Source organism: Mus pahari, chromosome 11 (genome assembly GCF_900095145.1).
Source record: "Mus pahari chromosome 11, PAHARI_EIJ_v1.1, whole genome shotgun sequence".
Taxonomy (NCBI): Eukaryota; Metazoa; Chordata; class Mammalia; order Rodentia; family Muridae; genus Mus; species Mus pahari.
This window is the reverse complement of record NC_034600.1, coordinates 57,655,125-57,681,218: the sequence shown is the minus strand read 5'-3', so window position 1 is coordinate 57,681,218 and position 26,094 is coordinate 57,655,125. Positions and strand designations below refer to the sequence as shown.

The 26,094-nt window shown below is 41.9% G+C and overlaps 1 protein-coding gene across 1 annotated transcript in view; it reads right to left on the bottom strand.

The window, feature by feature from the left end:
- The window catches only part of Adamts12 (ADAM metallopeptidase with thrombospondin type 1 motif 12), a 277,501-nt gene that overhangs the window by 178,042 nt on the left and 73,365 nt on the right, over positions 1-26,094 (bottom strand). The window contains exon 3 of the mRNA XM_021208250.2: positions 15,388-15,538. Coding sequence (XP_021063909.1) covers positions 15,388-15,538 — 151 coding nt within the window. The remainder of the gene's footprint in view (positions 1-15,387; positions 15,539-26,094) is intronic.

The following is a 26,094-nucleotide window of genomic DNA, read 5'->3' as shown; positions in this document are numbered from 1 at the left end:
AGAAAAGATTATTCTGTTCATAAGAATATCTACTTTGTGACCTACAAATTGGATAATGAGAATTTCCCAGGCAATAGTCTTTGTAAGGTTCATCTTCATTGTCCACTTGATTAGACCTGGAATCACCTATGAGACACACTTCTGGATGAGTATTTGAGCTTCTCCAGAGAGGCTTAACTAGGGTGGGAAGACACAAATCTCTGAATGTGTCTGCAATTACCCCATTGTCTAGAGTTAAAGACTGAATAAAAGAAAAAAAGGGGGAAAGAAGCTAAGAATCAACCTTTGTTTATCTGTTTCCTGCCTTCAGAAGAAATAACTATCTGTATCAAACACCTGTGCCTCATTTTTGAGCTATTCACACTACCATTATCTCTCTCCATGATATACTGTATTCCACTAAAATGTGAACCCAAATAAACCCATTGTTCCTTAAAAAAAAAAAAAAAAAAGAAATACACTGATAACACTACATTTTTTAAAAGTGATCAACATTAATAACCATCGGGCCAATAGAAATTATAACTACTTTCAGATTCTATCTTATATTAGTCAAAATGACTATCATAAAGAATTCAAATGATAAGAAATGTTTGTGTGGATGTGAGAGAAGGGGAATGGTCATCCATGTTTATAGAAATACAGACTGGTACAACTGTTATAAAAATTAATATTGATATTTCTTAAAAAGTAGAAAAAGAACTACTATACAACCTAGCTATAGCATTCCTGGGCATATATCCTAAAGAATTTGTGTTCTTCTAGAGTTCCTCATACACATTCATTGAAGAGAATACTTCAGATAGAAAAGATAGAACACAGGTAATACGGCAATGGAGAGGGGAAGTTTGGGGGTAGATAGGTTTAAATGGAGGGAGGGCCGAAATGAAGGGACAAGGATGGGAGGAAGTGAGGAGAGACGGTCAAGCAAATCTAAAGATGTATGAAAGAGTCATAGTGAAACAATATCCTGTAACCCCAGTAAAGTTTCTGTAATATATGAAATAGTGGGTAATGGTCAATACAGACATTCATAATATTCATAAGAAAAGACATGCCTAGAATATATGATTCTGATGCTTAACTGTAGGTGGGTGTTCTGCATCAAGCTCTCCTAATTCAAGGCTCAGGAAACATCATGGAAGAGGAAGTAGAAAGAATTAAGAGGCAGAGGATGGGGAGGAAAACAGAATTCTATCTTCTGGACATAGATGATCATTGTACACACAAATACACTGCATTCGTGGCTACTTGGACAAAATTCCAGTATGAACTGGGAGAGCCTTGAGGCATATCTTCTAGCTGACTTTTATTGCCATCAGATGATTACTAAGAAACTGGGGATCACTCTCCTTTGAGAGTGAGCCACCCCCCCCCACACACACACACAGAGACACACTGTATGTTTATAAGCGGCACTGATTGGACTCAGCAGGTTATTAATTATAGAAAAAGAGAGAACATTAAGTTGGGGGGGGACCCATGTTGGAGGACCCAGGAAAGTCAAATGGCATGACAGTGGGGTGATGTTCACATACCATTGTACCAGCATATATGTATATATTTCATAAATGATATACATTCCTAAAACATTCAAAATATAAATATATTATTTTAAGATTTAAACTCAAAAGTAAAGAGATTAAATGAAAGCACTTTATTTGATGCTATTTTAAGAATTAATTCTTGTGGCTTTAAAAAAAATAGCCATGTCAAAAATTTAGATAGTCAAACTACTGTAATTTGGACTTGAAGCATGCACCTCTTAGCATATTTGAGATCAAACAAATGTGGACTCTGCAGGATGCTTAGAAAATAAGAGATGTGAGGAAGGCATTCTTACAGCGATGCTCACCATTATTGGGTTGTTCCAGTGAGGAGTCCAAGATCCCATACTGCCAGCCATTGTAAATAATTTTCTGTCTTATTCTATTCATGGAGAACATGGCTCACACACATCTCTGTACAGCAGCATAATTCTCACTGCCCCTGCCCACATTCCTGGAGTTATTTAGCTGCCAGTGGCCTTCAAGAACTCTTACATGCCTCTTCGCCTCTTCACATCACTCTATTTTGTAATATGTGTCCAGAGTTTTTTCACTAGAAAAGACGTCTAATATTCCGGCAATTGGAAAAATCAGTCCCATAACCAGCTACTAGTACGTGTCCTCTGGGAGCTGGGAAACCAAGGGAACAATTGCAAACAAGACAGTCTCATTGCTAGGGCAGACTCAAATGGTCCTCCTTCTTAACACTTTGTAGGCTTGCGCAAATGTGGGCCTGATGTGGGGCAATAGCTGCAGCAGAAGAAAGTACATCAGAAGAACTTGCCCATTCTGGATTGTCCTGCAAGACACTCTGAGAAACGTTAAGCATCCTACTCTAGCCTAAGCCTTCAGCACCATATGCAAAGCCTTCAGGTCTGTATGTGTTATTAAATTCTTACCATTAGAGAACAGTGGTTGCCAGGGTTGGGGAAGGAGAAAGTAGGAAGTTGTACACTGGGTATAGAGTTTCTGGTTTGCAAGATAGAATGGATTCTGGAGTTGGCATGCACGACATTATGAATATTCTGTCTTTAAAAAGATACGTGTGTGTATGTGTGTGTGTGTGTGTGTGTGTGTGTGTGTGTGTGTGTGTGTNTGTGTGTGTGTGTGTGTGTGTGTGTGTGTGTGTGTGTGTGTGTATCAGGAGATATATATATCTATGTGTCTTGTGTATATGTGTAGTTTTTTCATCACAAAAATCTAAAAGTCATTTTGCTTACACATCTGCATTTCAGAATACCCAGAGAGATGTCTCTAGTAGGTTGCTGAAATCAAATTCACGTTTCTGCAAGTTACAAGGAAAATAACATTCTCAGGTAAATTCTATTGGCTGGGATGGATAAAGCAACAAACAGCTTCATATGACTCTCACCAACGAAGGAGTTTGCCAGGTAGGCACAAGAAGACTCTTAGATTATATAGGGTACTAGAATTAGGTACAACAACCCAGGAACTGGGGGGCCAAAAGCTTCATTGAGTCTATCTCATCTCCTCTATCTATGCTGGAATTGTAGACAGTTTATGATCCACAGGATAGACAGGAGAAATCACTATGGGGAGAAACAGGAGTAGGGATGTTGTCTAGTTCCAAGATCCTCAAGCTAGTGTGGCTTTGAAGTTCTTGGTTTCCACCACTGAGCCTTCATGCCAAGCTACCTGCGGACTTCTCTATACTCAGAAGTCCTCTGAGTGCTGGAGAAAGCCTCCCAGGGGATGCATCTCAATCTCAGTGCTAGTGAAAGTTGTGCAGAATGAGGTTTGAAACAGCCCTGCCCTTCTGGAAGATGCAAACTCTGGTCTGCTACTTCTGAAGAACATTCTCGGACTCTGAATCATGAGGGAAAGGAGAAAGAAAGAAAAAAAAACCCTGCTCTGTCTTTAGCAGAACTTTCCTTTGATCTTTTTGGTATTATAATTTAAAGATTAAAACATCTTGAGCCCAGGAGCTGGAGGAAGCTTCTTTAGCCTCCCTTCTCTCCAAAGCAGACAGTGGCCTTCCACTTGAGCTGGTCCCAGAGACACAAGTATGCAACTTAAAAGGGACTTTGATGCCTGGTATATATGCCCTGGACTTGGGAGCCAAAGAGAGTTGAATATTTAGAGAGCTAAGAGGAGAACTTTTGTTTCTCACCTCTTAAGTATTCTGTTGCCTGCCCTGTCCTGGATCCCAGATATATTCACCAAACCCCTGCCAGTCCACTGCACGCTATTTAACAACAAGGAAACATCTAGGCGATCAGTTTTTATGCCTGTGTGAACCTGGCTGAAGAAGCATGAAGCGAATCCTGGGGACACAAGTATTGCAGACCCAATTAGAGAGAGCTACGTAACTCTCAAAAACAAGAGTTACAGTTCTAGAGGATCTGGTAACAGTGGATGGAGTGGGCAGGAGGTAACTCATTGATAATAGGCTCTGTTTCTGTCCCTTGTCAGTTCAGCAGCAGTGACTCTTCAAGCTGCAGGCCAGGGCTGACAGCTGTTGACATTGGGTTAACATTGGCATCTTAGCACACTCCTCCAGCCAGGGAAAGCCTTTCTGTTTTAGGGATTTGGACTCTCTCTCTCTCTGCCATGGTAGATTAAACAAAGAACTCCTGTGTCAACTGGGAGATCATATGAGGCTTTCAACATGATGCACTCAAAACAGAGTGGAAAAACTTTCCATAAAATCCTGAATCATCACCACCTTTGCCCCCTAGAGCCACTGATGTGATGTGCTGGAGTGTGATATGCTTTCCAAAGTTATATGGATCAGATACAAAAAAAAAAAAAAAACACCTAAAAAAGATTCAGAAAAATCAATCAATCAATCAAACTCTTTGTTCCATCCTTCACATGGCATAAATAAAGACTTATAATTAAATCAGAATTTCATCCTAACTAGTCTGAACACCCTACACAGATTAATACAATCCATACAAATATCTTGATAATACTAAAATTTTGTTTTGAGATTTATGCATTGGTGAATCTCATCATCAGACAAACTACACTGACCTACTTGATCTCCTAATCTCTTGGATTTTCAGCCAGATCCAGCCAAAACACAGACATCGGAGACTACAACAATCATTGGTGTGGCCTTCTTAACGCCAACCAATTCCCCCCATTCTCCACCCTTTAAGATATTTCAATACCTACATTCAGCTGGAAGTAGTTATGAAGAGTTGTTGCCCTGGTTCCCTAGACTTGGGGGTTTGGAGGTGATTATTCTAAGTTGCCTGTCTGGAGAATTTAGAAATGGTCATTATTTGAACAGGGAGGAAATAGCTAAAGTTGATTATATAGCCATAATCTCGTTTGGTAGAAATCTTTACAAGAGTTACTAAGTTGAAGTCATAATTTCTTATTTTAGGACAAAATTTATTTTGCTACACAATTAAGGTTTCCATTGATATAAATTTCTCCTATTGATACAAAAAATTTTAAAAGTACAAGGCTTAGACCCAGTTCTTCTATAAGGCCATTACAAACTGATCTGAGATGATTAAACAAAATAAAACACAAGGCCTGGCCAGGGGAGTCAATCCACCTTCCTGCAGTGAGCTACCCCTACAAGCCAAGAGAGGGACAGTCCTCAGAGAAGTTCTTACTCTGATCTGGAACACACCTTGACAGAATACAGGAGAGAGGTGCACCTAATTACCTGCTACATCCCAGCCTGGGATGTGTGGAAATGGCTGCCAGGCCCTGCTCTAAGACACAGAAGAGCACGTATTCAATCTTGACCCTCCCTACACGTGTGCCCTGGGACCTTGGCAGTGCAATGATACAACACAGATGGCCTTGTTGGTGAGGCCTTGTTGGTGAGACCTGATCGTTGTAGTAGAGTGTTAACAGAATCAGGGCAGGGAGGAAGAGGCCAGGGTGAACCAAGCGCCAATGGGACACTTAGCAAGTGCTTGAGAATCTGGCTTGGGAAAGCAGCAGGGGGTAGCAGAGGGCAGACCTGGCAAGCTGACTGTTTAGGTGAATAGCAACCTAGTATTTGGTTCATAAAATGTATGATCCTCCAAATACTGAAAAATTCGGCAGATGTGATCTTAGGCAAAATGACTTCCTCAGAACCACTTCTCTCTTCAATTCGACGTCATGTCAGGAGGGGACCCCATTGGTTAGATGTAGCCCTTCCTATACTCACTTGTAGCACGTCACAATATTTTATGTTTGGTTTTTATAATGTTTTCTCCATTCTTTCTCAGTCATCAGTAAGTCTATGAGGGCAGGGTCCAAGTGGGCACGCTCAGGGTTTTTGTTCCTAGCTAAATTGACATTTCTTGAAGAAAGAAAAGTCAAGCAATGACATCAAAACAAAGTAAAAATATTTCAGAACTTTCTAAGCTGTATCAGGTTAGTTCAGAAAGTCCTCCCAAGAATCTATTCCTTTTTTGTACAGAAAGTTTGGAGCATAAAGCACATTGATAATTTTCTTAAATATTTTACCTAAAATCTAACTCGTAAACTTTCCTCCTTCTGAAGAAACAGTTTCGTGGTGATTTATGAGGTTTCCAGCTGCTCCACAGAACAGGACTCTGTGGGGGTGGAAATGCTTGTTTTCTCAAACACTGTCATTAATCAGACCATGGGACAAGCACACAGTTAACATTAATTGCTGCCAAGAGACCACTTTTGCTTTGACTTGGGGACTCATAGTGGTCTTGAAATGTTTGGCTCCAGCTCAGGCATGACCTCTGTCTATTCACACCTGCAGTCTCTCACTGCACAACACAGACCCATCTGGTGAGCAAACGTGTATCAAAGAAACACTCATTAAATAGAAGGCTGCACACTCCATGCAATGCTGTTTCTCAAGATGGAAATTAAATACAAGTTCAGAGGCATAATCACTAGTAGGGTATGATTTATTCACTACTTACTCATTTGTCTAGCATTTAGCAGCTACTTAGGATGGCAGGCTTTGTCCCATAACTGATAACATTGCAGAGAACAAAAGCAAAGAAGTATTTTCCCATGCAAAACTAAATTCTGGACATTAGAAGGCCCCATGAGCAAAGAACATTGGGTAATCACTAGAAATATTAAACAGTATAAAGGGTTTTCAAAGTGGTGAAGGCAAAGGTATTTGGGGTGGTGATCAAGGAAGGCTTCTCTAATTGAGTGATTTGGGGAAAGCACTGAGTAGCCTAAGAGTACAGAGGCATCTTCAGGAAGGACTTTTGCAAGCAGAAAAAGCAGCCAGTGTACAATGAACACTGGGGAGGCAGAAAAGGAAGAGGAGGAAGGAGATGACCAGAATGTAGGAGGAGTTGAATCAGGGCCAGCAGCAGCCCTTCTAGGCAATCCAGGGTGGGGAAAGGGAAGTCATAGGGACAGCATTAGAACAGGACTAGAAGCACACTAAGATGTTGATTGCGATGCTAGCTCTGTCCTATGGCCCACAGGAACCTGACAGCTATGCATAGTCTAGGTTCAGAGGTCATTACTATTTTATAGCGTTGCTGTGGTCAGCAGCTGAGCCACCAGGATCTTACTTCTAGTTCATCTTCCAAGGCTCTGCCCTAGTCCAGTTCAAACCATCCCCCAACACACACACATACACACATCTGCTTCTCTGTGCTGGAAGATGCTCTTGAGGTGCCTTCTGCATGCTTCTGCCTGGCCCAGGATTTCATTCACTGAAGCAGCTTGAATGTCTCATACTAGGTATAAGTAGAAGCTTGTTATGTTACTCATTTATATCTATCTGATCATTCAGTCATCCGACTATCCCTCCACAGGTTTACTGTTCCTTGACAAAACAAAAATCATAATGTCTCCAGGATTTTTCAGTTGGTAAAGTGCTTGTGTTCCAAGAGGAGAGATCTGAATCCCAGCTTCCAAAGCTATGTAGACTAGACCAGGTATGGTGATGATATATTTATAATTTCAACATTGAAGAGGCAGAGAGGTAGATCAGTGGCTGGCTAGTCTAGTGTATTCAGCAACTAAGTCACACAATAAGAGACTTCATCTCAGAAAAGAAAGCTATTTGATGCATAAAAATGGCACTCAAAGTTGTCTGTAGCTTTCATGAGTATTAAAAGGCATGTGCACCTACACACACACACACACACACACACACACACACACACACACACACACACACAATGAAAAACATCTCAAGTTGATGGGCGCTGTTTCTTGTCAGGAGGCTACTAATATCATGAACCAATTCCTTTAAGAGAGTATGGAGTTTTTTCAGAGTTCAATCAGTTTCACAAAGAGAAAAATGTGTGTGTGTGTATGTGTGTGTGTGTGTGTCTGTGTGTGTGTGTCTGTGTGTCTGTGTCTCGTCTCTGTGTGTGACACAGTGTAGGGAATCTGGAAGTTAATGATTATAAGATCAATACTTTTCAGTTCTCTTCTCAGACAAGGGTTCTGCTAGATCTTTGGAACGTGTGTGGGAATTAGCAAATGTGATTCCTGGCTCGGTAAGCTTACTGTGTACAGAAGCAGGCAGGCAGATTCGTCACAAGATGGAGCCTGTGGTGGGCACAGAAGTACTGGTGTTGAGTCATCTGTGCAGCTAAGCTTTCTAATAGATAGATAAAAGTAGAAGAACCAGGCTTAGTCAGAGGAACTCTAAGTGCAAGGACAGCAGACAAGCAGAAACTTGAAGCTTGGGGGTTCTGAGTAAGGAAGGTAAGTTCAACAAAACACAAGAGATGAACCCAGAAAGACAAACAGGGCATTGCTGAGATGCACCTCCTAAAATACTTCAGAAAGCTGCTGTCCCAGACGTGTGGAGAGGCCTCCTTGGCAATGGCAAGATGATCTGATTCATGGTTCAAAAGCTGGCTTCCAGTGAGAGGAGTCAAGAGCAGAATGAGCAGTTAGGACGCTGAGGAACTGTTCTAGATGAGAGCCAGAAGAGGCTGAAGCATATCGTAAGGCTGTGGGGAAGGTGGGTGGCTTGAAAACCTACCTATTAGGTAGTAAAAAAATAATAATAATAGGACCAGGTAATAATGTGGGTTGGCTGAGCAAGCATGTGGGTTTGTTTGTTTAGGATGATATGGTTTTTCCAAGTAGGGTCACTGGTGACCTCATGACTGAGCAATCTTGAGAAGTGTAGAAAGACCAGATTCCATGTAAGAGCTAAAAATAATTGTCAAGCTGATTGTATCGAGAATAACTCTCAACAGTAAAGGTGTGACTTATGAAGGCATTTTCAGAGATGATGGAGGCTCTGACCTAATGGTTGATGCCCAGATGAATTCATGTTGTGATCCTGGAAGGTAGAGAAAGGCAGGAAGTGGGGCCTTATTGGAGGCATATGATCATTAGGGCTATGTCCATGAAAACTATATCTTGTCCTGACTCGTTCCTGCATTCCTTGTCATGCTTCCTGGCTACATGGTATGGACTGTTCCTTCTGCTCCATCTTACCTTCTCCTCCTCACTGACAAGTCTGAAACAGAACCAAGTAAATCTTTACTTGTTTATATTGAGCACAACTGACTGCAAATATAAGCGCCACTGATTACTTTCCCTTCACAGTTGGAGAAGTGCCAGACTGCTCAGATAGCTAATCTTTCAGGTAGTGTTTCTTCAGAATTGGGATGGCTTAGCCTTACAAAGAACCATCCATCAGCCAAATGGTCTTTGTTACAGTGACTCAGGAGAGACTCCTTCCAACCCAGAATGCATCCCTCTGTACTCCCAGCCTTTCCAAAATCAACCCTTGAATACAGTCTCAGCCTCACTGACAGCTCGGGTCCAGCATAGCCCATCCTGGAGGAACAATGAGCAGACCAGCAGAGCTTCTTCTAGGAGCTGTTCCCTGCATGGAGCCCAGAAACCTTGACAGCTGGAATGGTGGAGGAACAAAGTAATGGACTGACCAGCATTGAGGGAATGTAAAGAGAGAATTATCACTGTGGGATCTAGTTAATGAAGAGAGCTTGTTCTTCAGAAATCAATATGTCAGCAGTCTGGAGCAACTTGGAGCACAGCCTCTGGCTCTCTGAGTTCCCTAAGTCTTGACTATGAAGTTTATTATCCAAACAAAACTGCCAGAGTTGCCATTTAATCTGCTTACTATAAAGTAAAATGAATAATCTTATTATTGGGAACTCTTCATTCCTTTTATTAGTAAATACCTAAAGTACTTTCCCAAAACTCCTATTAGCCCTTAAAGCAGACCACATGTGTGGATGTACACCCATCTGTTATTCTACAGTCTTAAAATAATCAAATAAATAAATAAATAAAACACTTGCAGCAGCTCTCCTTCCTCTGTGATGCATTAATAAAGCAAACCATGAGTTACTAATGCATGGATCCTCCAAAAACGGAGGATTCTCCCTCAAGAACTCCAAGACAAGAATCAGGGAGAATATGTGAAAAAAATTGCTGTCATGCAAGGTAAAGTCTTTGTGCTGCCCAGTGAGGACATTTAGACTCTACACGGAATAAAGAGGTCATTTAGAATCTTTAACTCATTGCATAGCCCTTAACTCACAACAAAATATAAACAATCACAAATTTAAAGCTTTGCCATGATTTATTGAATTACTGATCCAATATGCTAAATAATGCAGTGAGCTATTGCTAATATCCACTACCTATAACTCATTAGTTAATATTTAATAGTGTCTGTACATATCATTTTGAAAAGACAACCTAAAATCTTTCAAGTAACTACCCGAGACTTCGATGTCTTGCAGTAAGGTGGACTGGATATTCTGAAAAACCCTCCCCAGCATTAAGCATGTCACAACATAAAAGCATGAAAACAGTGGTAATTTCCTAGTTACCAAAAGTAGAGAACAAGAAAAGATATCCATTTACAAAAATAATTTCAGAGAGAGACACAAAAGATATAGCATTATGATCATCTTTTCTATCACCATGGTGAGGCTCTGCCCCCATCCCTGTCATCAACCGTTACTCTCTGGGCTGCTGTGAAGGCATTTGCAGATGTGACTAAGACCCATCATCAGTTAACTCTAAGCAAAAGCGATGATGCTAAATAATCTATTGATCTGCTTCAGCTAGCTAAAGAGACTTATAAATAGAGCTTCTGCTTCTCTGAGTAGACATTCTACACTCGGACAGCTGTTTCAACCTGTGCACAGCAGTCCCACCCTGCCCTTTCTGTTGGCTTGTTTGTAGATTGACCATTTACAAGACTCAAGCCAACTGGGGCTCAAGATACATTTGCAACAAATCATTCAAGATACATTTCCTGAAGGCTTTCCTGACTGAGGCACGGCATTAGCAGCTAGTCTAGGATGGCTGTTGCTCCCTACCTCTACTCTGGAGAAAGGAGACATGCTTAAGCCCACAGAGGTAGTAGGTCAGATTAGAGACCACATGAAAAGACATAAATATGTGGCCAACGGGTAATGGTTTTTAGGACATGGAAGAAAACTATCAAGATGCCCTAATACTATAGTTGTTAAACTTCCTAATGCTGTGACCATCTGATAGTTCCTCATGTTGTGGTGACCCTAAACCATAAATTTTTTCTTTTGCTACTTCATAACTGTTATTTTACCACTGTTATGAATCACAATGTAAATATTTGTGTTTTCCAATGGTCTTTGGGATTGTGACTCATAGACTGAGAACCTGGAGTGTGTGTGTGTGTGTGTGTGTGTGTGTGTGCGCGTGCGCACGCGCGCACGTGTGTGTTTGTAACTTTAACACAAAGCACTTCCTATCCAAAAGACTGACACAATCCAAAAGAGAAAATACCATTAATTTGACAGGATACAGCACACGAGACTATCTCGATCATGTCCGTGAACATCAACTTTGGAATGCAATTATGCATTATCTGGTGGAATATCTTGGATCTAGATATTCTGTGTGTTATTGATTTCATTCCACTTAGTAGAATAATAAACTCACAGAACATCTACAGGTGGGGTGAAATTCCTATCAACCTACACTAGGAAACATAAACAAGAGTGTTCTATGCAACATAATACACACACACACACACACACACACACACACACACACACACACGCGCGTGCGCACCTTGAAAGCAGTTTGGAAACACTCAAGACTGAATCAAGTATAGGCGGCTTATAAAATGGAGTACCCTAATACAGAAAAAAATAAATGAACAATGGCTTACTATTCTGGCATAATCATGCTATAGAGTAACAAAAACCTATTATGTGTCCTAATATTCCACATCTCTTCACAGGTTATGAAGTTAAGGCCAGGACTGAACCTCTCCTTACTCATACCCTTTATCCAAGCTTCCATCTTTATACCAGGAGCTGTATACTATTCACACTGTATCCACAGAGCCCAGAAAAAAAAGATCTGGCATAAAGGAGATAGCCAGCAGACATGTGTGGGATAATTGAATGCATTTGAAAACAAGCTTGCATGCCAAAAGTAGCTTAGGTGTTTCCAGCCTGAAACCATGATGAGTGAAATCAGACTCTGGCTTTATCTGCCAGGGTGACTTAGTGCCACATACAACCCTGTAGCTACTGTCATCTGCTTGATAACAGCTTCCCCAGCATTCCCTACATCTCCACCCAACAGCTACTTGTGCCGTGGTGTAACCGCATCTCACTAATAATGGGAAGACAAAGGAGCTCATCTTTACTCATTAAAGGAAAGCATAAAGATTGCATCATTCCCATTATTTAGCATAGATTCCAGAAAGTTGAGCTTGGAGGAAATGCAACGGGAATCAGCAAGAACTCAGAAAATCAAACAACTCCAGCACAAGAGACTGAGGAAGCAGTTAGCATGATCAAAGGAAAACCGGGCTACTGTCATATTAAAATCCTGACATGGGCTCCAAAATCTCCTGTGACTTTTCTGTGTGGGAAATTAAAAAAAAAAGAAAAGAAAGAAAGAAAGAAAGAAAGCAAAGGGTCAGATGTCAGAGTAGAAGAGTTCATCTGTTTTTCTGTTGAATCACATTAGAGACTCATTCATTCAGCCTTGTAGCTTCAGTCAACCTAAGCGTGAAGCGTGTTTTAGTGTCAGCTGTGGGCATCACTGCCCACAGGTAACTCTATCATCTCTGTATGCTAGCATGAAATAAGAAGACTACTGTTGTCTGGTTCAGCAATACCAAATACACTTCACACTATCAAGACTATAAGAGACTATCTCTATAGTTTGAAACTGTGTATGAGCTCATTAGATATTTCTGAATCACATAAAGAGTATAGTTTCAGGAAAGGAAATGGTTAAGAGAACAAATACATCTTCAACATCTAGAAAAGACTCATTTGCTTTCTTCTTTCTATTAGTTTTACCAAGAGCATAAACTGATACACTCTGGTTTCTTCTTGCCCTCCAAATGCTGTCCGAATCAGTTTTATTTCAATAGTTCATTGACCTCTTAGTTCACACCTAACACACTTGGTGGAAAGAGTCTGTATGTACCCTAATAATGACTGGTGAAGAAAGATTAATACTGAAAGCTTAAAGGTGGGTACCAATGTAGCCCCAAAACCTGGGGAATAAGAAAACGGTGGCTTGTGAATCTGGCTGTCCTCTGATACTAACCAATTCAATGCTTTTGAAAACCATCTCCCTTCCCTGAGCCGCAGATGTTGCCTCATTGGAAAAGGCTTGACTGGACACTGGCAAAGTCCCTGGGAGCACAGCTGATCGATCCTGACACTGTGAGGAACCCAAAAGCAAAAAAAAAAAAAAAAAAAGTGTCCTTTACATTCTTAGAATATCCTTAGAGAGGTTCACAATAGGAAGATCCTGCTAAGAAGGGAGTTACTGAGCGAGGACTTACAAGACTTACAAGTGCAGAGTCTTAGGGTCTTCCTAGAAACACCATGTGAGATAATTTGACATGTTTCATAATTGTATTTTTGTCTTTGATATTATAGTGACTGTGATATTTATAAACCTCACTCTTTCCCATCTTTCCTTCTGCCTGCATGACTAAATGTTTCCTATAATCAGCTCATTGTTTCATATATGAAAACATATATATGTGTGTGTGTGTGTGTATGCATGTGTGTGTATGTTGTCATGTATGAAATTATGCATGTACAGTGTCCCCTGGCACTGGAGTATGGACAGTTTAACTTGCCATGTGAGTGCTGGGGATTGACTATGGGTATGCTACAAGAGCAGCAAGTACCCTTACCTACTGAGCCATCTCTCCAGCCCCTCAGTACATTTGTATTTAGTCCACTTTTCAGCAGGGAGTTCACATATTCAAGGTGGGTAGGTGAGGGATAGTTTTCACTCGTTCACTAAGCAACTATCCAGACCAATCCTCCTATTGCCCTAGTAATTCTCTTAGTTGTGCTGATAACCTAGACCTTAGACTCAATTTTAAAGCTATAAATCCAGACATGCAACACATTCTCCCTTACCCAAAACCTAATAGGAATGGGAATGATTACCCAGTGCTTGGGTTTGTGACAAACCAAGTATCTTAAATTCCACATCGAGATTACGTGGACTGACACTTTCAGCAACCCAATCAGCCACATGATTGGTGTACTCCTTCCTTGTCATGCTTGCTACAAGATTTACACAGTAAATTATGTAATGTAGAGCCCAGCTGCAATCACTTACCAGGCTTAAGGGATTGAAGCAGCCATTTGATTTTATGCACATAAAACACTCCATATTTAGAAGTTTCCTGTCGCTTACATTCACTGCTGTGACTATAGAAAGAAGTCCCAGGAATGATTCTATGAAGCACACACAGGTGCCTACTCGTCCTTCCATGCACTGACTACTGTGAAGCACGGATACAATCTCCTCATCCTCCTACACACTGTATGAAGCACGCACACGTGCCTCTCCTCCTTCCATTCACTGACTACAAAGCTGCACGCCTCAGTGTCTCTGCCCAGGAACCACTGCCTTAACTCTATCATTCATTTCCCCCTTTGAAGCTTCCAGATATTTAAGAAAAAAATTACTTTTTTTGTTCCTTTTTTCTTTATGACATTGTTAGTTTTCACTCTGAAGAAATGGACAATATAGTATTTGAGAAAATGTTCCACTTTTGGGTAGTCCTTATACATTGTTTTTATTTTCTACACATTAAAGAAAATGTGAGGTTGCAGGAAATCACTGGGGTTAGTTTATCTGTGAAAGCCATTTTTTTATATATTTTGAAATTGAGAAGGATAAATGCATTGTTTTCATTAATTTTTTTCATGCAATATATTTTGATAGTGATTTTTTTCCCTTCCCCTAACTCCTCCAACATCCTAGCTATCTAGGGTAGGAAAGAAAGGAGCAACTCAGAAGATGCTCAGAACATAGGGAAGGTATGGGGCAGGAAGGCAGGGAAAAGGGGAGCAAACAGACAGGGCACAGGGGGGAAGGGGAGCAGAGTGACATGGGGAAGGGAGCATTGAGGGTAGGGTAGGGGGCAGGATGACAGAGGCTCAGGAGGGCAGGCAGGGCAAATGAACAGAGGGCATAGAACATAGCTTAGCCACCATCAGATACAGCACAGTACAGTCGGAAGCCTCTCTGAGTTTACCATCTAATAATGTGTTGATAAGCTTTTTGATTCCTCTTCACACATCATTATCAAACATTTGTATCTGCCTTCCATATACAGGCCTGATGATCTGCCAGCTATTTGTTAATTGTTCACACTAATACTAATGTAATATCATATTGTCAGTGTTAAAAAGAGCTGTCACTTCTTTAAGTTGCTTGTTTCTGGGATATTCTGGAGTAGATTCTTTTGTTGGTTCTTTAATGAAGGATAGGGCTAGAAATACATTGCTCAGGCTAACTTTGAATTCATAATTATTATGCATACAGTCATACCCTATCAGGCCTGGATAAAGAGATCAGACTTTAAAATAAAATCATAACAGAAAACTCCATATTTAGGAAGATGTTGAAGTCACAATACCCTTTAATCCGCAGGTAGGCTCCGTTGCCTCTGGAGCTCCAGCGCTCTGCCTCCTGTATACGACATGAGGGTAGGACCCTTCCTCGGTCAGTGGATGCTTTTTAACAGGCTCAATGAAAAAGTCTCCATGTGGTAGATGGAAAAATCCAGTCTGTAAATATATTCAATGAGAGGGCTTATGTGAATCAAGTCTGCAAAGAAGAATACTAAAGTGAAACATTATATAGACCTTGGTAATTTCTGGAAATGCCAGAAGCAGTGCTCTCGAACTCTGTCATTGGGTGTTGGAAAAACTGATGGCTCATAGATGTCTTTGTATAAGTATAGGACGATTGATCATAGATGCCTTTGAGATGGTAGTAAATTTTTCCACGTGTTCACACAGACCCAAAATGTCATATGCAGTTATTCAGGTTCCTATATTCTTCTTAGCACCACGGCTGGGCATTTCCAGATCACAAACTGAGGCCTTGCTTCTGCTTGCCTCCATGGAGACCCTGCCTGTGCCCTCAATCCACTGATAACAGAACATTGGTCCCTGTGTGATAATATGACCATACAGGCACCCAATTGCTTTCCTGAATGTGTTCAATACCTCATTCAGGAAACAAACATAAGACTAAGTGTCTGATCTATTGGATAGTTCTCTACCACTTTACAGGCAAAGAGAGCATTCTTATTCACAACTACAGGGATCCGTTCTATGTCTGAGCATGCTGGTCCATGAGGAATTCAATCCAAGGGGTTGATATGAAAGTATATATTTTTTCTACTCTTTTGTTCCCTATGGAAAACTTTCAAGAATCTCTTTGAGGTACTTAGCAAAGTCCGAGCCAGCCAGGTACGGTGATGCATGTTAGTTATACTCTGAAGGCATATGCAGAAGAATTATGAGTTCAATGTCATCTGAGCTACAAAACAAGCACTCCAAGTTCCAGTTCCATCATGCTTGAGACAAAGAGTTCTCTCTGGGTGACCTGTTTGTTTTATATCAAGCCACCTATTCAAGAGCACCAGACTCTGGAATGAAAGCCCAAGTGGCTCCTCACTTCTGATCTTGAGTAAATGACTTGCTCAGTTTCTCAGATCTCATCTCACACACAGGGATAATTACAGGTTATTGTGAATCGCAGATGAGTGCATCTATATAGGACTTTTAGAGAAGGTGGTGCTCAGAGTGTTGACTAGCATTAGGCTCTTTCCAGACTTCTGACTGTGTCATTTCACAGAATTCACAGAATCAAGATGGCTGGTCATTAAATATTATTTCTCCAATATAAACATAGACACTGGGTACTTGAAGGAGACTGGAAAAGATTTCCAGGTTCCTCTGTGTATCTCAACCTAATGCTACTCAGACAAGACTAGTTGATCAATCTAGGCAAACAGACGGCATGGGAGGCTCTTCTCAATTTGTGTGTCCTTCTAAGGACCTGTGATAGATAGCTATTCTTGGTTGTCAACACGACTATGTCTGAAATGAATTACAATCCAGAATTTATAAGGTTCTTTTGTAAAATGGGAAAGAAAAGCTTATGTCCAGGCATGGTGGTCCACCTTTAATATGGGGCAGTGGGCTGTGCACAGACAGCCTCGTCTTCAGTCAAGCAAAGATCTAGGACCCTGGGCGGTGATTTCCACCTACATGGGATGGAAAGTGTTCAATCATGTCTCCTGGACCCCTGGCTCCTATTGAAGTCACCGCCCCCACAGTAGAGGTGTGTGACTATCAGTCACACAGACAATGCCCCAAGCTCCTGGCATTCTGGCTAGACTCCACCTCCACAGTTACCTGACTATAGCCAGGTGTGCTCCTCCCCACAGTTACCTGATAGCCCAGACCACTGTAAAAGCAGCTGCTTGGCCCCTCCTCACTCTCTTAAAGCTCTCATCTTTCTTATTCTTTAGCTCTCCTTCTCTCTCTTCCTTCCCCCCTCTCTTCACGTGGCCATGGCCAGCCTCTCTCTCTCTTTCTACCTTCTCTTTTTCTCCCTGCTTTTCTACAATAAAGCGCTAAAACCAAGAAAAAAAGCTCTGCTCATCAAGGCCCGCCGTGCTTGAACAATGAGATAGGCTTTCCCCTAAAGAGCGGCATCTAACCTCCCACCAGAATGGTCTTCCTGTGCTCCAGCCATGGACTAGACCAAGGACTCTTGCCCGCGTGGAACCATTCATCGCCCTCTCCCCCTGCCCTTTCCTCCCTTCAGACCTGAGACCGACCGAGCTGCTCCTGGGACCCCCCATTCTGTTCTCAGCATTTCTGTAGTGTCCAGCGGTGTCTGGGATGCTTGAGGCTGAGAACCTGGTACCAAAGACTGCCTCTTGTCCACCACCCACTGAGCTTGAGTCCAATGGCTTCCCACAGCCAGATACCCACCTGGGGCCACATGGAAAACATGTGGCAGTCTTCCCACTCCCTATTTTCCCCATGCCCACCGCCTAACACTTTAATCCTAGCACTCGGGAAAAGGAAGCATGTAATCTTTGAGTTCAAGATCAGTCTAGAGAGCAAGGACAGGCAAGCTTAGACAGTGAAGAAAACCATTGAAAACAGAAAGTTGGTGATGATGAAATAGAACCGGGGACTTGGGGTTGTTCCAGCCCTAGCAAGCTGGAGAACTTGCGGAGCCATGTAGTTCAGGCTTTAGAGCCAAGCATAGAAGGGGTTACTGGGATAATTGATGCTGGTTAGATGGAGCTAAGAAATTGGTGATGATTAAGAAGAGAACATCACCGCTTAGGTGAAATCTTCTGGGAAATGTTTTCTGAGAGCACAAAAAAGCTGTGTTCCAGAGGTGACCAAGGTTGTGCTGGTAGCTGAACTAGGTAATGCATAAGAGACACCCAAGTGGCACTGGCTTTGAAAGCATGGAGAGTAGCTGAGGCTTGGCATTCGGAGAGGCCATGGAAGGCCATTGGTGAAGATGCAGCCTCAGTTGTAGTTGACAGCTGAGGACTGAAGGGGTCATGTAAAGAAATTGAGGCTTGGCACCATGAATAGAGCCTAAGATTGGCTATTGGTGAAACCTAGTTGCAGTGGAAGACCCCAGTGTATTGGAGATGCCAGTACCATGGGATGATCACCAAGAACAGCATTAGTGATGGAGAAGATCAACCTGATCTTAGAGTGCTACACAGGGCAGAGCTCAAGAAACAACCCAGGCCCTTTGGAGGAGCCCAGAAGATCATATGTGGATCCCAGATATTGGAACAAGAAGCTGTGAAGGTGAAGTTCCCTTGTAGACCCCAAGATGTTAGAGATGCCAGAGTCATGGGATACCTGTCAGAACAAGCTGCTACCAGGAAGTGGAATGTGGTAGTTTGAATATACTTGGCCCAGGGGAAATGGCATTATTAGAAAATATGGCCTTATTGGAGGAGGCATAACCTTGTGAGAGGAAGTGTGTCACTGCGGGTTGGGTTTTGAAGTTTCCTTCTATACTCAAGTTCCACCCAGTGTGGAAGAGAAGCCACCTTCTGGCTGCCTGAAAAAAGTCTTTCCTGGTTGCCTTTGGATCAAGATGTAGAGCTCTTGGCTCCTCCCTCACCATGTCTGCCTGCATGTTGCCATGTTTCCTGCCATGATGATATTGGACTGAACACTGAAACTCGAAGCCAGCCCCAGTTGAATGTTGTTTTATAAGAGTTGCCTTCATTGGGCTGCAACCCTGTAGGTGGAACAACAATATAAACTAACCAGTATCCCCCTGAGATTGTGTCTCTAGCTGCATATGTAGCAGAAGATGGCCTAATCGGCCATCACTGGGAATAGAGGCCCCTTGGTCTTGCAAACTTTATATGACCCAGCACAAGGGAAGGCCCTGGTCCAAGTAGTGGGAGTGGGTGGGTAGGGGAGCAGGGGCGGGGAGGTATAGGGAACTTTCGGGATAGCATTTGAAATGTAAATAAAGAAAATAATAATAATAATAATTTTTTAAAAAAGAGTTGCCTTCATCATGAAACCCTAACTAAGACTGTATGTATTTCACTTCTACTACCTATCAGTGTAGACAGTAATTTAGCCAGACCTTAACACTAATCTTGCCATCGGGCTTCTTATTTTGATTGCCAACCTCAAAATATCATCATATGAAGAGTAAAAGAAAGATAAAAGTTTTTTACTCTGAGCTGTGAAAAATAGCTGTGTGACCTTGAATCAGGTGCTCAAACCCTTGAGCCGCAGTGCCCTTCCTCATTGGTAAGAGGCAGCAATGGTGACTACTTTATAGGCTACTGGAGAATCAAGTGAGAGGAGACATGTGGAAGTAGCCTACAAGGTATTTTACTTTTAACCTTAGATTTGTTTTTTGTTCTGACATTTCCTAGGAGATGTGGCACTTTATTTTTCTCTGTAGCTTTGTCTGAGAAGAACTTCTGTGACAGGAAGCACTGATGAGACCCAGAGAACAGAATCAAGTAATTGTAATAAGACAGTAGAAACAGACTCCATGTATTACAGAGATTTGGTTCTATTTCTGCTCTGAGTCAGAGACCAACCAGAGAGAAGAAAGCCTGCCTGCTGTTAATGAGGCTCATTTGAGCCACAGAAACCAAGCAAAAGGCCAGGGCTCCTCAGAGAGCCTGGGCCCTGTGGTCATTTGTGCACTGTTATCAACCTAAATATTAATGTCCCTCGAGGAAACGATTACAAAACCACCAAGAAGGGCTAATCAGGAGCTCTTCAGGCTCGGATTTGGGGTTCAAATGATGGAGAGGAAACAAAGAGACCTCCACTGGAGAGCCTGCACATTCGGTGAGCAAGATGAACAGGAAGGAAGCCACAGGTTTTCCTAAAAGCTTCCTTTCATCTGCATTCCTCCACAGGGTCATCCCTGCAAGCACACACAGAGAAATCTATCTCAATGGTTCACAGAAGCTGGAAGGAGATGCTGGAGAGCAACAGTCAGGTCAGGGAGGCGGGGGGGGGGAGGGGGAGGAAGGACTTATAAGTGCACAGGTAAGGCAGCTGCAAGACGCCCTGTACAGGGATCATGGAGAAGGGAACACGCGGGAGCGATAAGGGCACACAAGTGGTATGAGAAGGAGTGTAGGCATGTTTTTAGGTTAAGCTTATGTACCTGTCTTTTCCAAAGCATAAACACAGATATGTGCACATATGGTGCCAGGTGGTGGTGGCCCCGTGGTCTGTATATTGGGCTCTTCTTGGTTTGTAAAATCCAGGTCATGATGGACAAAACCACACACAGTGTGCTTCCAATGGGAGAGCTGGCTTCACACTTGGCCTGAAGCAAGCTATCCGGGGAAAATCATCTTTCAGGTTTCAGTTCTAACTTGGAAGCAAACAAAGCCACCTTCATCCCAGTCTTTCTTGCAACCACACTCCCTTCTCACCTATCATGAAGATTAGGGAAAGAATTGGCAAAACACTGTGGATTCACAGAGGACGCTCACCAGCCAGAGGAACCCACACAGAATGAGGCTCAAGCTGAATCCCACAGCAGGTTCATTCTCCCTTCCACATCCTCCACCATCTTTTCTTCTCCCTTACACATCTGTCAGCCCCGGGGCCTTGTTAACTTACTTACCTGTTTTAACTAAGTTAGAAATATCTATGAATGCTTCCAAACATCACTACCCTTAAAAAGTACATTTAAATATTGTATAGCGTTATAAGCAAGTAAAGCTATGTACAAATGAGAGCTGGCAAGCCCTTATATAAGTTTCATAAAAGGAACCCTCACCTGGAGGAAAAGAAGATTTCTTCTTTTCCAATCAGCCAAGAAGTTCCCTGTTCCCCTTTGTAATCAATAACATCCCCAAAGGACTCTGTGATCCTGCTATCTAAATTAGTTCTAAGTCTACACTTGGTTTCAAACCACAATTCCGATTCAGATCTAGACCTTGTGTATGTGGGGGGGGGGGTCGTGTAAGACAGAGGCATCATAGTAGACTTTATATCCTGTACCCCAGATTCACATTACAGAATCTTAACTCTCGCCACAGACCTGGAAATGCCATTTTTCTCATCTTTGTTCTTCATGGAAAGCCCTTCCCATACAACTAAGACAAGGCAGAGCCAGAAGACACCATGCTGCCTGGTGGATAATTTGTGCTGATGGACACTCAGTGGAATAACTGCAAAAGTCTCACTGGTACAGAATTAATACAAACCTTTGCGTTCCTTGCTGCTGGAGTATTAGAGTAGGAGTGTCTCTCTAATTAACCTTCAGCACAGGGCGGTGGGGTGGGGGTGGGATTTAAGGCTTGTCCTGGGACCAAGCAAGCAAAGTTCCTAAAATTGATATCTTCAGTTAGTTTCCAAGTCTACCAAGTCATGGCCTTCTCTTTTTTCCCTACTAGAAATACATTCTGTATCACTTTGTTTTTTTTTTTTTTTTTTCCCAGTCAAAGAGCCAGACTTTGGGGACAAGCAGGTCTGAGTTCACCATTCAATTCCAGCAGGAACAAGTAATACATCTTTATACAAGTAATCCGATCCTTATGAGTCTCAGTGGCCTCATCTGTCACCGTGTGGTGTGATGATGGCTTTCTGCTGAGCAATTACACCTGGGAATGAATGAGGTAATGCATGAGAGTTATTCTAAACAATGCCTGTCCTCTAGTTAATGTCTCTCTGCAGATTTCCTCACAGGGACAGCACATCCTCGGTGACTGAGCCATTCATTCATTTCCTCATCCTGGGATGTGTTTGGCATGGATGTTTATTTCTGAAGACAGTTTTGGGTTCTAGGGAAAAAAACATGCTCATATAAAGGAAGGAAAGCTACCTCTTAATTATCTTTGTTTCTTGCTTGGTAATACATGAAACTAAATGCATTTGACCCATCATGGTTCTCGAGAGCTCTTCACATAGATTCACTACTGTTCTTTCATAAGAGAGAGAGAAAAAAAGCCATGGCTCTTAACACCCATCCAGTCACTGAAGTGAGTCCTCACCTCAGAGAGTAAAAGCACAGGTTCCAAAGAGAACCAGATATCAGGAGGCCTCTGTCCCTGAGCTCCTTCAACTGTAGCATGCAAAAGACTGTTATGGAAAGCCTTTTTTTTAAAAAAAAAAAATGTGTATGTGGAGCTGCAGAAATGACTCAGTGTTTAAGAGCACTTGCTAATCCTACAGAGGACCCGAATTCCACCCCCAGGGTCTATGTGGTGGCTCACTCAAGCTCAAAGGGATCCAATTTCCCCTTTTGGTTTCCATGGGTACCATGATACATAACATGCAAGCAAAACATGTACATACATAAAATAAATAAAATATTGCAAAGTATTTTAAATGATTATGCTCAGGAGCCTGTCCCAGGACATGTTCTTGAGGGATGGGGTGTAATACGCGGAGACCTGCAGAGCAAGCATCTTGAGATTCTGATACATATAGTCCACATATAAGAGTTTGGAAAACATGGTACTCTTGGTTTTTTTCTCCTGTAATTCCATCTTGTATAAAACCAAGGATATGAGTAAAACACAGTTTGCTGTGCTTCAGACCTGAAATCCACCCTCACCTTGTGTTTTTGAACACCTGCTTCCCAGCTTTGGGTATGATGTGGGTGGTCTGGTCTAGAACTTTGAGAGGTTGAAGTAAATCCCTGGGGGTGGACCTTCGAAGGTGATACCCAGCCTTGGTGCTTGGCACTATCTTTTTGCTGGCTAGTCCATCTTGAGAAGAATAACCTCTGTACAAGTTCCCACCAGCACGAACTCCTGAACCTTGGCGATCAACTTCACACACCTGGGGTGAGGGAATCTCAGCTGAAGAGTTGTCACCATCATATTGCCCTGGGTGTAGGTCTGTGTGTAGCAAAATTTTTAATCAAGCAACATGGCTGCTCAGACAAAAAGCATCCAAAGACACATCTGAATGCAGACATGCCCTTGGACATATAGACACATCTGAATACAGACATACCCTTAGACATATAGACACATCTGAATATAGACATATCTGTATATATCTTTACTCCCTAAAATGAAGGTAAGATTAGTTTGTAGAAGAAAGCAACCATGTTTGAAAATGATATCTAATTGAGGGGTAGATGAAGTAATGAATCAGAGAAAGATTTGACAGAATGAGTCAGAGATAGGATATGGCCACCTCACGCAGAGGAAGAGAGGCTACTTAAGAACAGGGAGAGCTGGGTAGTGGTGGCGCACACCTTTAATCCCAGAACTTGGGAGGCAGAGACAGACAGATTTCTGAGTTCAAGGTCAGCCTGGTCTACAGAGTGTGTTCCAGGACAGTCAGGGCTACACAGAGAAACCCTGTCTCGAAAAACAACAACAAAAATAATAAAAATAAATAAAAATAAAAAGAGCAAGGAGAGAGAAAAAAGTGGTGGTATCATGTGATGTGATGTGATGTGATGTGATGTGATGTGAGTACATGGTTGTTTTACTGGGACAGTTTTAAAGAGCCAGGTATAAGAGAGAACAAGCTAGACACAGGTGAAGGCAAAACAAGCCGGAGAATGTAAAGGAGCCAGAAGATTAGAATATTTTACTCAGTTATTATGCACAGAGGCAGAGCAATACAGTCAGGAGCTGAGAAAAGCTGGATTGAATCAGTCAGTTTGGATGACTAGATTGTATGAAGGCTAGATGCTTCCAGGCCTAGGTCTAGGGATAGTAAGACAAGAGAAAGAAATGTTCTGGGCTCAGCCCAAGTCATGTATTAGCAATCCTTAGGCACAGCTCTCATCTCATCATCTCATCTAATGAAATAAATGTGACATTTACATCTATGGGAGCATTATCTTGATTTTTTAACTGAAAAGACAGTCCAAGCCACCGGGAACAGTACAATTCCCCGGGCAGATGGGCCTGACCTGTATAAGAAAGGTAGCCGACCATGAAAGGCGGCTTGGCAGTAACAGAGTTCCTCCATGAATTCTGCTTTAGTTCCTGACTCCAGGTATCTACCTTGACTCATGAAAAATGAACAAACCTATTCCCACCCTTAGTTGCTTTTGGTCGTGGTATTTATCAAAGCAACAGAAACAAAACTAAGTATGTGTGTGTATGTGTGTCTGGGTGTGCACGAGTGTGTATCTGTGTCTGTGTGATTGTGTCTGTGTATCTGTGGTTATGTGAATGTGTATGTGAGTATGGGTGCATGTGTATGTGTATATGTGAGTGTGTGAGTGGATATGTATGTGTATATGTGAGTGTGAATGTGTGAGTGAGTGTGTATGTGTGTGTGTGTGTGTGTATTTCCCTCCATTAAGTTGCTTGTGCTATGCATTCTGTCACCATAACATAAAATTAACAAATACCATAGGAATAGCTCAATTAAAATCTTAGTTTGCCTCAATCAGGAAATTCCAAGTATGACAATAGCTAAACCCAAGTTGTAAAGAACATGCCACAGATGTAGGACTGAAAAACATATTCACAGTATTTTTCGGGTGAAGACAGTGCAGAGGTGTTCCCCCAAAGTTGGAAAACATTCCAGTAAATAGATCTCCTAGTTAACTAAGAGTTTTAGATCCAAAATGTGAAATCATTTCACATGATAAATAAATAAATAAATAAATAAATAAATAAATAAATAAATAAATAAGAACTTTGGGAGAACTCTGCATACAAATGCTGAAGTACCCCTCTGAAATTGTCCCTAAATTTGTTTTAAAGGTTGTTTTGTTTTTTACATTGCAAACTGCATTTCTAGAAAGACTCAGTAGACCTGCTCTCAACACTGTCCTGGGTGGCGGTTGGGGGAGGCAGGATCTTCCCAGGCAGCTCCACCTTGCAAAACTATCTTTCTAGTTCTGAATAATAAATGATGTCAGAGACTTAGAGTCGCCCGGATACACCCTTTTCTCCAAATAATGAATCCATCAAAATGGGTTCTTCTTCTAAGAATTTCTCTGTGTATAATTTTAGTTGTAAACAATATCAACTAGTCACCCCTGTACCCGTTTACCAAGTTTCCCCAGAAAAATGAAGAATCCAATAAAAAAAAAAAAAAAAAAAAGGAAGGGAAGAACTTGCTAGGCCATTGGAAGCCAGGAAAAGTGACTTCTATTACAGAGAACAATGGGAGAAAACAGCATAGGTAAAAGCTCTCTCTCTCCTGTGGGGATCAGCGAGCTATTAAGGTGATTTCAGCCTCATGACGCAGCAGGCCATCGTTCAAATTAGAAGCCGCCCTTGCTAGGAGAACACAAAGTTCTTGCTGGAATACAAAGAAAATATCCCTGCCCCGTCTTCACCCACCCTGATGTTGAAGGCCCCCACCCCTGCAATGAAGACCACAGTAACCATGAAAAGCGGCTGCTGTGACCACAGGACAATTGTCTTGCTCCCTGGGAACACCGGAGTCACAGCGTTCCAGGAGGTTTAAGGGTGACCCTGGCAGAGGATGGCCTTTGATGGCCTAGTGATAAGTAGATGGGTATAACCCAACCCTGAGGGGATCTGATAACACACTCATGTCACTAACACAGAAGAGAGACACTAATGAAGAGGACATCTAATGTACCATGCTACAGCCATGATGTCACGTTAGTACACTGATAAACATTTATATCCATATAATAGGTACAGAACTCAAAACAAAACTTTTCCTTTTAAGGGTTGTTTCTTTAGAGAAAGGTCCTAATCACCTTCCCCCTTCTACAGCCCACTCCTGACACTGCTGTAGAAGAAGTTCAACATAATTAAATGTCAACCTCCATAATGCTATGGAGAGAATAGATCTGAGTCATTATGCCTTTTTTTTTTTTTTTT